General features: G+C 63.6%; 3 protein-coding genes across 3 annotated transcripts; 2 read left to right on the top strand and 1 right to left on the bottom strand.

Annotated features, from left to right (window-relative positions):
* Positions 1-422: 422 nt before the first annotated feature.
* Positions 423-4,077, top strand: SEMA4G (semaphorin 4G; the record flags this gene model as incomplete). The annotated part of the gene is made up of 10 exons (XM_082015695.1): positions 423-516; positions 761-874; positions 1,053-1,219; positions 1,368-1,537; positions 1,700-1,844; positions 1,925-2,147; positions 2,233-2,348; positions 2,707-2,858; positions 3,065-3,126; positions 3,218-4,077. Coding segments are annotated over 10 exons (2,103 nt in total), but the record flags the coding sequence as incomplete, so codon positions are not given.
* A 1,609-nt stretch (positions 4,078-5,686) lies between these two features.
* Positions 5,687-6,809, bottom strand: MRPL43 (mitochondrial ribosomal protein L43; the record flags this gene model as incomplete). The annotated part of the gene is made up of 3 exons (XM_082015696.1): positions 5,687-5,901; positions 6,110-6,216; positions 6,679-6,809. The coding sequence occupies 3 exons, from the start codon at positions 6,807-6,809 to the stop codon at positions 5,687-5,689; spliced, it is 453 nt and encodes a 150-aa protein (XP_081871822.1).
* Positions 6,810-7,063: 254 nt separating this feature from the next.
* Positions 7,064-11,233, top strand: TWNK (twinkle mtDNA helicase; the record flags this gene model as incomplete). The annotated part of the gene is made up of 5 exons (XM_082015694.1): positions 7,064-8,321; positions 8,840-9,080; positions 9,716-9,823; positions 10,173-10,314; positions 10,976-11,233. 5 exons carry the CDS (start codon positions 7,064-7,066, stop codon positions 11,231-11,233), a joined length of 2,007 nt encoding a protein of 668 aa, XP_081871820.1.
* Between the last annotated feature and the right edge of the window lie 596 nt (positions 11,234-11,829).

Raw genomic sequence — 11,829 nt, 5'->3', positions numbered from 1 at the left:
CAGAGGAGCTGCTGAGCTGAAAGGGCCCTGTCATTATTTGACACGCTTTGAACTGAAAACCCCAATGAAAATAACTCCTGCCGTGACAGAGACGTCACCTGGAGGGACCCAGCCCAGTGGGGCAATGTCTGCTGGCCAGGCACAGCCTGGGAACATCAGCTGCACTGGCCGGCTCCTGCCCGGTGCCCACACGATGCCACGATGCCCTCCTGAGCCCCCTCCCCACTCTTGGCTGGGGGCTCTGGCCGTCCATGTGGTTTCTGACCAGCTGGAGGGTGCCGAGGGGGTTTGTGTTGCCCGGATAAGGGCATGGCCGTGGGCATCGCTTTGTCCCCACTAGCAGCCTCTGCAGAGAGCCTGGGGCTGGCAGGCAAGGCTGGTCTGTCCCCTCCTGTCTAACCTGGCCCCCTCTCCCCCTCAAGGACGCCGACAGGTTCACGTTGCCATCCCACTTTGAGGAAGGCAAGGAGAAGTGCCCGTACGACCCTGCCCGTGGCTACACCGGTCTCATCGTGGGTAAGCAGCACCTTTCCCCGGGCTGGCAGGGACATGCGGGATGCCACTGACCCCAGCCCCATCACCAGTGCCCCCACAGGGGGTCCCCAGCTGGGTGGGCTCTGCGTGGGTGGGCCTTAGCAAGCTAGGACGTGGTTCTTCTCCTCCTTCTCTGCCTGGGGCACGGGGGATGCTGATGGCTTTTGGGGCTGCGGGCATGGCCCCGGGGTGCAGGGCCATGCTGACGGGTGCCTGCCCTGTCCAGACGGCGGCTTGTACACGGCCACACGCTACGAGTTTCGGAGCCTCCCTGACATCCGGAGGAACCTGCACCAGCGGCCGCTGAAGACAGAGGAGTCCCCACTGCACTGGCTGAATGGTGAGACGTCCCCGTCCCCACCCAGGGCCGGCATCACGGACTGGGACACCGTGCATTGCCTCAGGGAGCAGGGGTGGGGGCTGAGGCCCTGTGTGCCATGAGGGGAATTTGAGGCAGGGAAGGATTTTCCGTCCCATGGCATGTCCCCAGTCCCCACCTCTTGCTCTCCATCCCCCAGATGCTGAGTTTGTGGCCTCTGTGCTGGTCCGGGAGAGCAAGGACAGCCCCGTGGGGGATGATGACAAAATCTACTACTTCTTCACGGAGCGGACAGGCGAGGAGACCACATCCTTTGTCGATAAGAGCCAGGTGGCCCGGGTGGCCCGGGTGGCCCGTGTCTGCAAGGTAGGGATGTCCCTGGTCACAGGGGGCCAAGTACTGCTTCTCCCAGTGCAGGGTCTGTGTGCCTGCACCTTGGGGGAAACTGAGGCACGGGCAGAGGGGGACACATGCCCCCACCAGCCTGTGCAGAAATGCTCCCTGCACTCTCCAGAGCGATGTGGGGGGGAAGAAGATCCTGCAGCGCAAATGGACAACGTTCATGAAGGCACGCCTGGTCTGCTATATCCCCTACTACGAGGTGCTGCGCAGCGTCTGCAGCCTGGACGGGGGCGGCTGGGCCAGCACCGTCTTCTACGCCGCCTTCACCCTCTCGGCGCAGTGGTGAGCGGGGCAGCAGCCAAAACGGCTGAGCCCAAAAGTCTGCGGCACAGGGGGACCAGCAATGCTCGAGGGGACACGCAGGCGGGCGCTGAGCACCTGGGGGTGTGTCAGTGGGGAGCACCCATGTGTCTGCCCAGGCTCAGGCAGGGCTCTGCCCCCCAGGAGGACCATGGAGGCCTCGGCCGTGTGCCGCTACAGCATCTCGGCGGTGCAGCGCGCCTTTGAGGGGCCCTACATGGAGTATCAGGACTCAGCTCGCAAGTGGTCCCGCTACGACGGCGCGGTGCCCGAGCCTCGGCCTGGCTCCGTGAGTGCCTGGGGGCATGGGGCGGGGGGTGGTGCGTGGGGCAGCCGCATTCCCCCCTGACCCCCATTTCCCCATGGCAGTGCATCACGGACCGCTCCCGCGGGAAGGGCTACAACTCCTCACAGGACCTGCCTAACAGCGTCCTGGACTTTGTTAAGCTGCACCCGCTCATGTTCGAGGAGGTGAAGCCAGGCGGTGGGGAGCCGCTGCTGGTGAAGAAGAGCGTGGTGTACAGCCGGCTGGCCGTGGACAGGGTGCAGGCCCTCAATGGCCACTTCTACGATGTGCTCTTCATGGGGACAGGTGAGTGCGGGATGAGTTTGCTGGGTCTCTGCTGGGCAGGATGGACACCCCACACTCCCTCCTGACCCCCTGCTCTGCTCTCCAGGGGACGGCTGGATCCACAAGGCTGTGGTGGTGGGCTCCAGCATCCACATTGTGGAGGAGGTGCAGGTGTTCAGGGACCCACAGCCTGTGGAGAGCCTGGTCATCTCCCATGCCCAGGTGAGGGGGTGGAAGAAGTGGGGGGACACCACACATGGGGCATGTTTGTGCTGCGAAGCTGCCATTGGGCTGTTTGGGGAACGGGGGGCACACTACTCCTCGGTCACCCCAGCTTGGGATACCTGCTAGAGCCCAGCAGGGCAGCCTGGGGAAAGGGATTAAACTGGCCCCCACCTCCTTGCCGGGTTCCAGCTACAGCCATCGGCACAGACTGGAGCTGGAGGCCCTTCCCCATGCACCCCCACCAAGGGAGAGCTCTGCTGGGGCACTGGGGGTGGATCTCTGGGCACCACGGGGCACCACACAGCCCAGCAGCAGCATGCCAGGGCAGTTGCTGAGCCAGCCCTTTTGCCCCCAGAGGAGCCTGTACGTGGGGGCAGCCAGCGGGATCCTGCAGGTGCCCCTGGCCTCCTGCGCCAGGTACACCTCCTGCTACGACTGCATCCTCGCCCGGGACCCCTACTGCGCCTGGGACGGCCGGGCCTGCCGCGCCACCGCCACCGCCGACGGGTAGGGACGGGCTGCCTGTCCCTGGCAGGGTCCCCCCGAACCTTACATCTGCCCCATCCTGTGCTGTTGCGCATCACCCCGTGGCACAGTTGCCCCAGTGCCACCCCCAAGGGTCTGGCATCTGGCAGCTGGTCTCCTGGTGGCTGTGACCATGTCGAGGTGGGCTGAGCCGGGGCTGTATGGCTGAAGCCCCCCATGTCTTGCAGCACAGGGCTGGTGCAGGACATTCAGAGCGGCAATGAGGGATGCCGGAGCAGCTCTGGGCGGGGTGAGTCTGCGCTGCCCCTCGGGACCACGGGTGATTCTGGCATCCCTTAGGGTGGCTGGGACAGGTGTGAGGTTGGTGCGTGTCCCCGCAGGCTCACTGCCGTGGAAGAACCGGACGGTGCTGCAGGGCGATGACGTGCTGCTGCCCTGCGACCAGCGCTCCAACCTGGCACGAGCCGTTTGGCTGCTGAACGGCAGCGAGGCACTGGGCGCGGGGCAGGACCGGCTGCGCGTGGGGGTGGATGGGCTGCTGGTGACAGACACGCTGCCCCAGCACAGTGGCGAGTACCGCTGCTACGGGGAGGAGCGAGGTCTCCGGACGCTGCTGGCCGCCTACAGCCTCACCGTGCTGTCCGAACTGCCCCGCAGCCCCACGGCTGCCCCTCGGCCCCACACCGCCAGCCAGGCAGCCGGTGACATGAAGGTGGCTTATGTCTCTGCCATCATCGCCTTGGTGGTGCTGTGCACTGTGCTCGGCACCATTCTCCTCTATGTGTCCTGCCTGGAGAAGCGCAAGGGCAAGTACGTCCTGGGGGAGCCACGGCCAGCCAGCGTGGAGTTGCAGACCGTCTCAGCCAACTGCCTGCGCAAGGGCCGCCGGGAGGAGGAGGAGGAGGAGGAGGAAGAAGAGCTTGCCTATCCTGATGGCTGCCTGCGGATCATCCCTGGCGAGGCACCCACAGCTGCCACCTCCCCGGTCAAGGAGCTGCCGGCTGCGATGCCTCCGCTGCCGCCACCACCACCGCTGCCGGCTGAGCTCACCAATGGCGTAGGGGCTCTGCCCAGCGTCCTCCGCAAGATGAACGGCAACAGCTACATGCTGCTGCAGCAGCAGGAGGAGCCGCTGGCCTCGCCGCTCTACAGTGCATCCTTCACTGAGGAGCTCAGCAAGATCCTGGAGAAGCGGAAACACACACAACTGGTGGAGAAGCTGGATGAGAGCTCCGTTTAGGGGCTGGGGGGGGTGTCCTGCCAGTGGGACCCTCTTCCCCTCCGGCCCCTTCTCCTACCCCCTGCCAGCAGTGTTACAAGACTCAGGCAAAACTACCTCCTGGATGGCAGAGCTGGGCCGGGCCCAGGCTCAGCCGTTCCTTTGGCTTTTCACTCACTTTAGAGACTTGCTGTACAGAAAAAAAGAATCTATTTAAATTTGGGAGCTCTATTTATGTATAAAAACCCACCGACGGTGGCCACGAGCTGGAGGCAGGAGCTGGCACCTGGCTGAAGGTGGACCCTGGGGGGAGGGAGAATTTCTGTCTGTCCATCCAGGCGCAAAAGAGAGAGATGCTGTTGTGGACGCGTGGGCTCGACCGGCCCCACTGGGCATCCCTCGGTGCACGGGAGCCAGACAGCTGCTGAGAGGTGGGTGAGGAGCAGCAAGGGGGGCCAGGGGCTGCCACGTGGTGCCCGTGCCTCTTGCAGGGTGCAGAGTCCCTTCCTGGTATAGGGATGGGGGGGGTGGGTTCCCCCAGCACCTTGGTGGCTGCCAGCCCCTGCCTGCTCTCCCACATCTGCCCCCTCAGGGTTCCCTCTCCGGGAGAGGATGGTTCAGCGAGGGATGGATGGAGCCAGGGCGAGGAGCTGATGTCCCCAAGTGCTCCAGAGCAGCCGGTGGAGCAGCGCGTGCCTGCTGCGAGGCAGCCCCAGGTGAAATGCAGGGCTGGGGGCCCTTGGGGGGTGGCACCCCCAGGACCACTGACCCTGACAGGGCTCTGTCCCCTCTCCCCAGGGTGCTGCAGGGGAAGAGCGGGATGCAGCAGCGGGCAGCAAGATGCACTGGCAGCACAGACCAGCAGCAACCACCGTGCCCTGCAGCATGGCACGGGACCAGTGCAGCACACATCTCCCCCCAACATCTGCAGTGGTCCCATGGCCTCAGGCAGGCACCACATGTTTCTGCCCTCCCGTGTGGTGCTGTTGGAGAACCTGCGGTTCAGGCACAGCACTGTCCCCTGTGGGACATGTGGGAGGGGAAATGTCCTTGCACAGTGAGGAGGAGCCCTGGACCAGGGCCTGCCTCCCTCCAGGGCCTCCTGCTCTTCATGGCGCTTTCCAGGGGCAGCCCCTGTCCCTAAATCTCCCCGCAACTACCTCTCCTCCTGCTGCCCCCTGGGAGAACCCGAGGGACTGGGGTGACAAGTGTGTCTCACGCCGCAGGGACAGGGAAGCGACACCAGAGAAGCCGAGGAGGTACAGTCTTGTCGGAGTGTGTGCGTTCCCACCATGTTCCTCACCAGCACCTCCAGGATCAGGGTGTTGCCTGGAGCTCAGCCCTACAGGGGGGCAGGAGGGGGGTGGCAGCCTCCGGGATCCCTAACAGGCTGGAGCCCAGGTCCTCCTGCCCCCATCCTTGTTTTTGCTGCACAGGGGGGGTGAGCCACCCCCAAGCACACCTACCCCCTGAGGAGGGGCATCACCCTCCACGTCTGGAACCCCTTGTGCACAGCCCCACATGCCCCCCGGCAATAAACGCGGCTCTGTCTGGACGTGGCGTGGCATCATCTCTTGTGGGCGTGGGGCAGCAGGAGGAGAGATGGACAGAGAAATGTGGGGTAGAGATTTTATTGGGACTGCAGGCGTGGGCCCTGGACGGTGAGGGCGGAGGGTTTGTTGGTGAGGGGGTGCCACTGGCCCTGGATGCTGGGGTTGTCTGTGTGGAAGGGCTTACGGATGCGGATGATGTCCAGGCCAGACTGGCCGGCCAGCTTGGTGGCCAGCTGTGCGATCTCCTCACTGGTCTTACTGGCGATGAGCTCCTCCCGCACCGTCCCGTTCACTGCGGCAGAGCAGGGCAATCAGGCCATGGTCCCCCCACTCCACAGCCCCCCCAGAGGAGCAGCTGCTGTTCCCCCGTCCCGCAGGGCAGATGGCCCCAGCACTGTCTGCGGCTGGGCAGAAGCAGCACAGAGCTGGGGCAGGGCAGGGAGGGCCCCGTCCCTATCCTGCCCCCCCAAATCACCCCACGTGCCTCCCCCAGCACTCACAGTACTCGGCCAGCAGCAGTGGGGCTGGGCCAGAGCAGGGGCTGACGTAGAGGACGACATCGGGGTGCTGCCGGGCGAAGTCCAGTGCTGCCTCCTCCACGAACTGCCTGCGGGGGGGGGGGGGCGTGGCCATCAGCCTCGGTGTGGTCAGAGGGCAGAGGTTACCGTAGCCCCCGCCCCAGGGCAAAGGTCATGGCTGGGGTCACCCCTGCCCTATGCCCTGCCCGTGGGAGGGGTCACATTGCAGAAGTCGGGGGTGCGCCACCTGCAGGTCAGACGTCATCACCCAGTCTGCCCCTACACCAGGGGGTCAGAGGTCAGGGATTAGCAGTGCCTTCTTCTAGTCCCTCCCCCGTTGCGTAAGAGATCAGGGCTCACAGCCCCTCCCCTACCCCCACCTCTGTGGGTCAGACATCAGCAGCACCTTCCCTACACAGACAGGGCAGAGATCACCAGAGCTTCTCGTAAGTCCCTCCCACCCCAGGTCAGAGGTCAGGGGTCACGACGCCTCTCCCCCTCCCTCCATGCCGGGCGGTCGGGGGCATAGGGCGGGGTGCCTCCGGTGGTACCTGGCGCCGCGGGCGTCGGCCGCGGTAGGGCTGAAGAGGAGCTGGAGGCGCTGGAGCTGCCGCACGTAGCGGCCCACGCCGTTGTGCAGGACAGCCGCCAGGAACCGGCTAGGCGCTCCGCGGCCCGTCATGGCGCTGCCCTCACCCGGAAGCGGAACCGCGCAGGGAAGGATAACACCTACTTCCGGCCTCTCCCGGAAGTGACGCCTGAGAGCGGCGGCGGGGTCAGGCAATGGCGGCGTCCGTAAAGCTCCACGTGAAGGGGGCGGCCTGAGCGGCGCCGGGCCGCGGGGGCCCAGCGTGACCGCAGGGCCGCTGCCGATGCGGATCGGCAGCGCCGCGGGCGGGTGCTGGGGCGACCCGGGCGGAGGCGGGCGCGGGCAGGATGGCGGTGGTGCCCCTGCGGCCCTGCAGAGCCGCCGGCCGCCTCCTGCCGCTGCTGTGCGGGGGGACGAGGAGCAAGGGGGCCTCCCTGAGCCCCAGCGTGCCGGGCCGCCTCACCCAGCGGCGCTACAAGAAGGACGTGCTGCCCTCCCCCGAGGGGCCCGTACCCTCCGTCTCCATCACCGAGATCCGGCAGTACCTGCGGGCCCAGGGCATCCCCTTCCACGACGGGTACAGCTGCCTCCACACCCCCAGCCTCTTCACCAACGGCCGGGACGACCAGCTGCTGCCGCCAGCTGCCAGCGCCCCTTACACGCTTTTCATTGACAAGACCACAGGCAGCTTCCTGTGCACGGCCACCCTGGCCGAGGGTACCTGGCAGGACTTCCAGGCCAACGTGGAGCTGCGGCACCACAGCGTTCCCCGCCCCAGCTCGGAGGAGCCAGAGGAAGATACGCGACAGACTCGCGAGGATGCCCGCTGCATCTGGGACCGGGCGCTGCCACTCTGGGAGTTACTGGATAAGGATGAGACCACCGAGACTAAGGCCATGTTTGGCATCTCCCTGGTGACGGACGCCACCCTGAAACGCTTCGGGGTACGTTATCTGAGGGCTGCCAAGTCTCTCGTCTTCCCCTGGTTCAGCCCTCGCGATGCAACCCTGAAAGGCCTGAAGCTTGTGAGGGTGGAGAAGAAGGGGGATGCGGTAACTTATGTGGAAGAGACTTTACCCCGCTTCGATTCCTATCGCAATCTTTTTGGGCTGCCCCTGATCAGCCGCCGAGACACAGAGCTGGTCTTAACAGGGTGGGAACTGGATGCCCTGGCCCTGCACCAAGCTACAGGCGTGGCCAGCCTGGCCCTGCCGCGGGGGGCCACCTGCCTGCCCCCTGCTCTCCTCCCATACCTGGAGCAGTTCAAGCGCATCACGCTGTGGCTGGGCGAGGACCTGCGCTCCTGGGAAGCTGCCAAGCTCTTCGCTCGCAAGCTGAGCCTCAAGCGCTGCTCCCTGGTGCGCCCTGGCGACCTCCAGCCCCGGCCCTTGGAGGCTCTGAACCAGGGCCTGAACCTCACCAAGATCCTGCGTGCCGCGCTGCCTGCCAGCCACAAATCCATCGTCTCCTTCCGGCAGCTGCGCGAGGAGGTGTTCGGGGAGCTGGTCAACACTGAGCAGGTGGCCGGTGTCAAGTGGGCACGCTTCCCCGAGCTCAACAAGCTCCTCAAAGGGCACCGCAGAGGGGAGCTCACCATCTTCACAGGTGATGGGCAAACAGCTGGTGGACAGGGGGAACAGAGGGTTTTTCGGTGGCTTCACTCTCCTGGGGGTGACACCTCACAAGTCTTCCTGGTCCCTTTGTGCTCATGGCTTCAGCTGAGCCTGTTGTGGGTGTGCACGAGAGGCTGAGGTGTGTTCCTGGGTACAGTGGGGCTGGGCACACCCGTGTGGTGATGGGCTCCCTGCCTGGGATGCACAGAGACTTGTCTCTTCTCCCTGCTCCCCTCCACTGCCTCCTCTCTGAGCTCTCTCTGTGCGTCCCTGCCAAGTGCCCAGCCCTTCCCTGCACCCCGCAGGGACGCACTGGCTGCTGGAGGTAACACACATGTGCCCAGACATGCAGCCTGGTGTGAGACACTGCATGTGTATGGAGGGAGTGCTGTGGATTGGCTGCTTTTAGTCTGCTTTGGTGCTTCCACCTCTAAACAACCGTTTGGTGGATTCAGGACAGGTCAGATCATCTCCCCCAGCTAATTCATCCCATCGTTGTCCTTTTGCCAGGCCCAACGGGCAGCGGGAAGACAACCTTTATCAGTGAGTATGCGCTGGACCTGTGCATGCAGGGGGTGTGCACGCTGTGGGGCAGCTTTGAGATCAACAATGTCCGCCTGGCCAAGATCATGCTGACGCAGTTTGCTGCCCAGCGCCTGGAGGACCAGCTGGAGCTGTACGACGAATGGGCTGACCGCTTCGAGGACCTCCCACTCTACTTCATGACCTTCCATGGCCAGCAGAATATCAAGTATGGTTCCACACCTTCATCCCTGACAACGTTTACCCCTTACGGCATGTGCTGCAGGGCCCTGGGGAGCTGGGGCTCTTCTCCCACAGTGTGTTGTGGATTTGGGGCTGGCAGGAGGTACATCAGGGTCAAGTCCTGGGATTGGCACGTGGGGACCACATGGCTCAACCAGCTGCATCCCTGCTGTCATGAGGACAATGATGGCCTCCTTCTGGGGTGGGGATGAAGGGACGAGACCTGTCCCTGTGTTAGGTGGCAGCTTCAAAACCATCTCCTGTCTCTGGCAGGATGCATCCCCCCACACCCTGCTCACCTGGCATCGTTGCCATTTGTTGAGGAGATAGGGCCTGAGGGTTACCACAGACCAGGGGAATCACAGGACAGTGGGCAGGAGCTGTGTGGGCAGTAGCTGGGTCCTCCTGAATCAGGAGTGGGGATTTGTGGGGATGGGGCTGCCTCCATCCTGTGGCGGAGGAGCTGTGGAGGTGGGACGTGCCCAGGGCCTGGTGGTCAGTGGCCAGCTGTCATTGGCACCAGCCTGATGCCTCCCTACTCTGCTTCTCCCTGTGCCTGGCTTAGCATCCCCATTGCCACCTCTGCTGATCCTGGCTAATCCTGGTCTCCCCCCTGCCCAGGACAGTGATTGACACCATGCAGCATGCTGTCTACATGTATGACATCACCCACGTGGTCGTCGACAATCTCCAGTTCATGATGGGCCATGAGCACCTCTCTGCGGACAGGTAGCCCTTCTCCATGCCGCCCCCTCCTTCCTTTGCTACCCTTGTCGCTGGAGCTGGCCCTGTTGGGTGTCACAGCAAGGCTGGGGACTCATACAGGGTGTCCCCTTTAGTCCTGTCCAGCACCCCTGTTTCATTGAAGGGCAATCACTGCCCTGGGGAGGAAGAGGTGGGAAAGGGTGAGCCGGTTACCTGCAATCCCTGTCGTGCCCCATCCCTTTGCTCGCATGGACCCAGCTGCCCCACAGAGTGTGAGGTGCTCCCTGCTGTCAGGCTGAACCTGGCAGCACCTTGCTGCCCTCCCCCCCACGAGCAGTGCTGGCTGCTGACCTCGTTCTTGCTGTCATCGCAGGCTCGCTGCCCAAGACTACATCGTCGGTGCCTTCCGCAAGTTTGCCACAGACAATACCTGCCACATCACGCTGGTCATCCATCCCCGCAAGGAGGATGACGAGAAGGAGCTGCAGACGGCTTCCATCTTTGGCTCTGCCAAGGTGAGCTGGGCTGGTGTGGCCCTTCCTGTCCCTCGGCACAGCATGTTCCCAGGAGGGGGCTGGGATACATTAGGCAGCTGCCTGAGTCAGTGCTGGGGACCTGAACGGTGCTGGGAGGGGCAGGATGTCCCCAAGACTCTTGTCACCTGCTGAAGATGTGTGGAGTCCTGATTTGGCTAGACCTTGGTAGGGAGATGCAGATAGGGAACAAACCCATTGCCAGCAGAAGCTCTGTTGGGGGATTTGGGTGCAGTTAATTAATGCTCATTGACTGTGAGTGAGATGTAGTATGAGATAATTAAAGAAGGAGCCAGGGAGGGTGCAGGGATGGGCCTTCTGAGTGCTCCAGTCTCTGCTGTGATGCTGAACAGCGCTGCAGTGGTGGGCAGAAAGTGCCTTGTGAGTGCACAGCCCTCCCATGCTCCCTTGTTTCCCCAGGGCCTGCTGTGGCTTCAGCTGAAGCCTGTCTTCCCCTGGGATGTCCCAAGGACCCACTGGGCAGACAAGGGGTTGGTGTTGGGGAGATGCTGGAGTTGCTGTGGCTTGAGATGCCCCATAACAGAGCTTGAAGGACCCGGGCAGGCAGCCCATGAGCACCTCCAAGTCCTGTGACTCCAGCTGCATCCCCAGCACCCTCCTGGACATGTTTTTCTTCCCTCAGGCTAGCCAGGAGGCTGACAACGTCCTCATCCTGCAGGACCGTAAGCTGATGACGGGGCCAGGGAAGCGCTACCTGCAGGTGTCCAAGAATCGTTTCGATGGGGATGTGGGCGTCTTCCCCCTGGAGTTCAGCAAGGCCTCGCTCACCTTCTCATCCTCTGGCAAAAGCAAGGTCAGGCTGAAGAAGATGAAGGAGGAGAAGGCGCTTTTAGCCAAAAAAGCTCCGGAGGGAGGCTCGGGAGCCTCCAAGAAGTCATGAGCCCGGCAGGTCTCTTCCTCAGTCCGTCAGGAGGGATGGGGACTGGTGCTGGGAGCACGGGGCTGGGGTATGCCAGACCCTCTCCCCTGGGAGCAGCAGCCACGTGCTGCTGCAGCCCTTTCTCCTTGCACAAACAAGCCTCTTGGCCACCAGCACAGTGTCTCTTGAGAGATGCGGGGCCACCATGAGAGGAGGAGTGGGCTCATCCCAGAGAAGGGTGGCCAGGAGAAGGTGCTTTGGCAAATGCTGGCCACTCCATACTGGTGTCAAGTTCTGGGAGCATGGGGGGAGCAGAGTCAGTGTGGGCTGGATGGTTGGGAGTAACCTGCAGCCCTGGGACTTCAGGATCTCTAGACCAGGGGCAGGTTGTTAAATTGTGGCTAAAACGGAGCCGAAATCCTGGGCTGTCACTGGTGGGAGGGGCTGTGTGGGGGCATTGTGCAGAGGGATGCAGGGTGGAAACTCCCCTGTTATGGGTGGGTGTTTCTGGGCTCAATCCTGGCTGGGATGGAGCCAGCGAGGGGAAGGTGGTGGAGGGAAGCGTGGCAGGTTGCGGATGGCTCTTGGCGCAGAGCTGTATGCTCTCTGTGGGACGT

Source organism: Phaethon aethereus (assembly GCF_964289735.1).
Source record: "Phaethon aethereus genome assembly, contig: HAP1_SCAFFOLD_776, whole genome shotgun sequence".
In the NCBI taxonomy this organism is placed as follows: domain Eukaryota; kingdom Metazoa; phylum Chordata; class Aves; order Phaethontiformes; family Phaethontidae; genus Phaethon; species Phaethon aethereus.
Note: the sequence above shows the minus strand (reverse complement) of the source record. Positions and strands in the feature narration are given on the sequence as shown.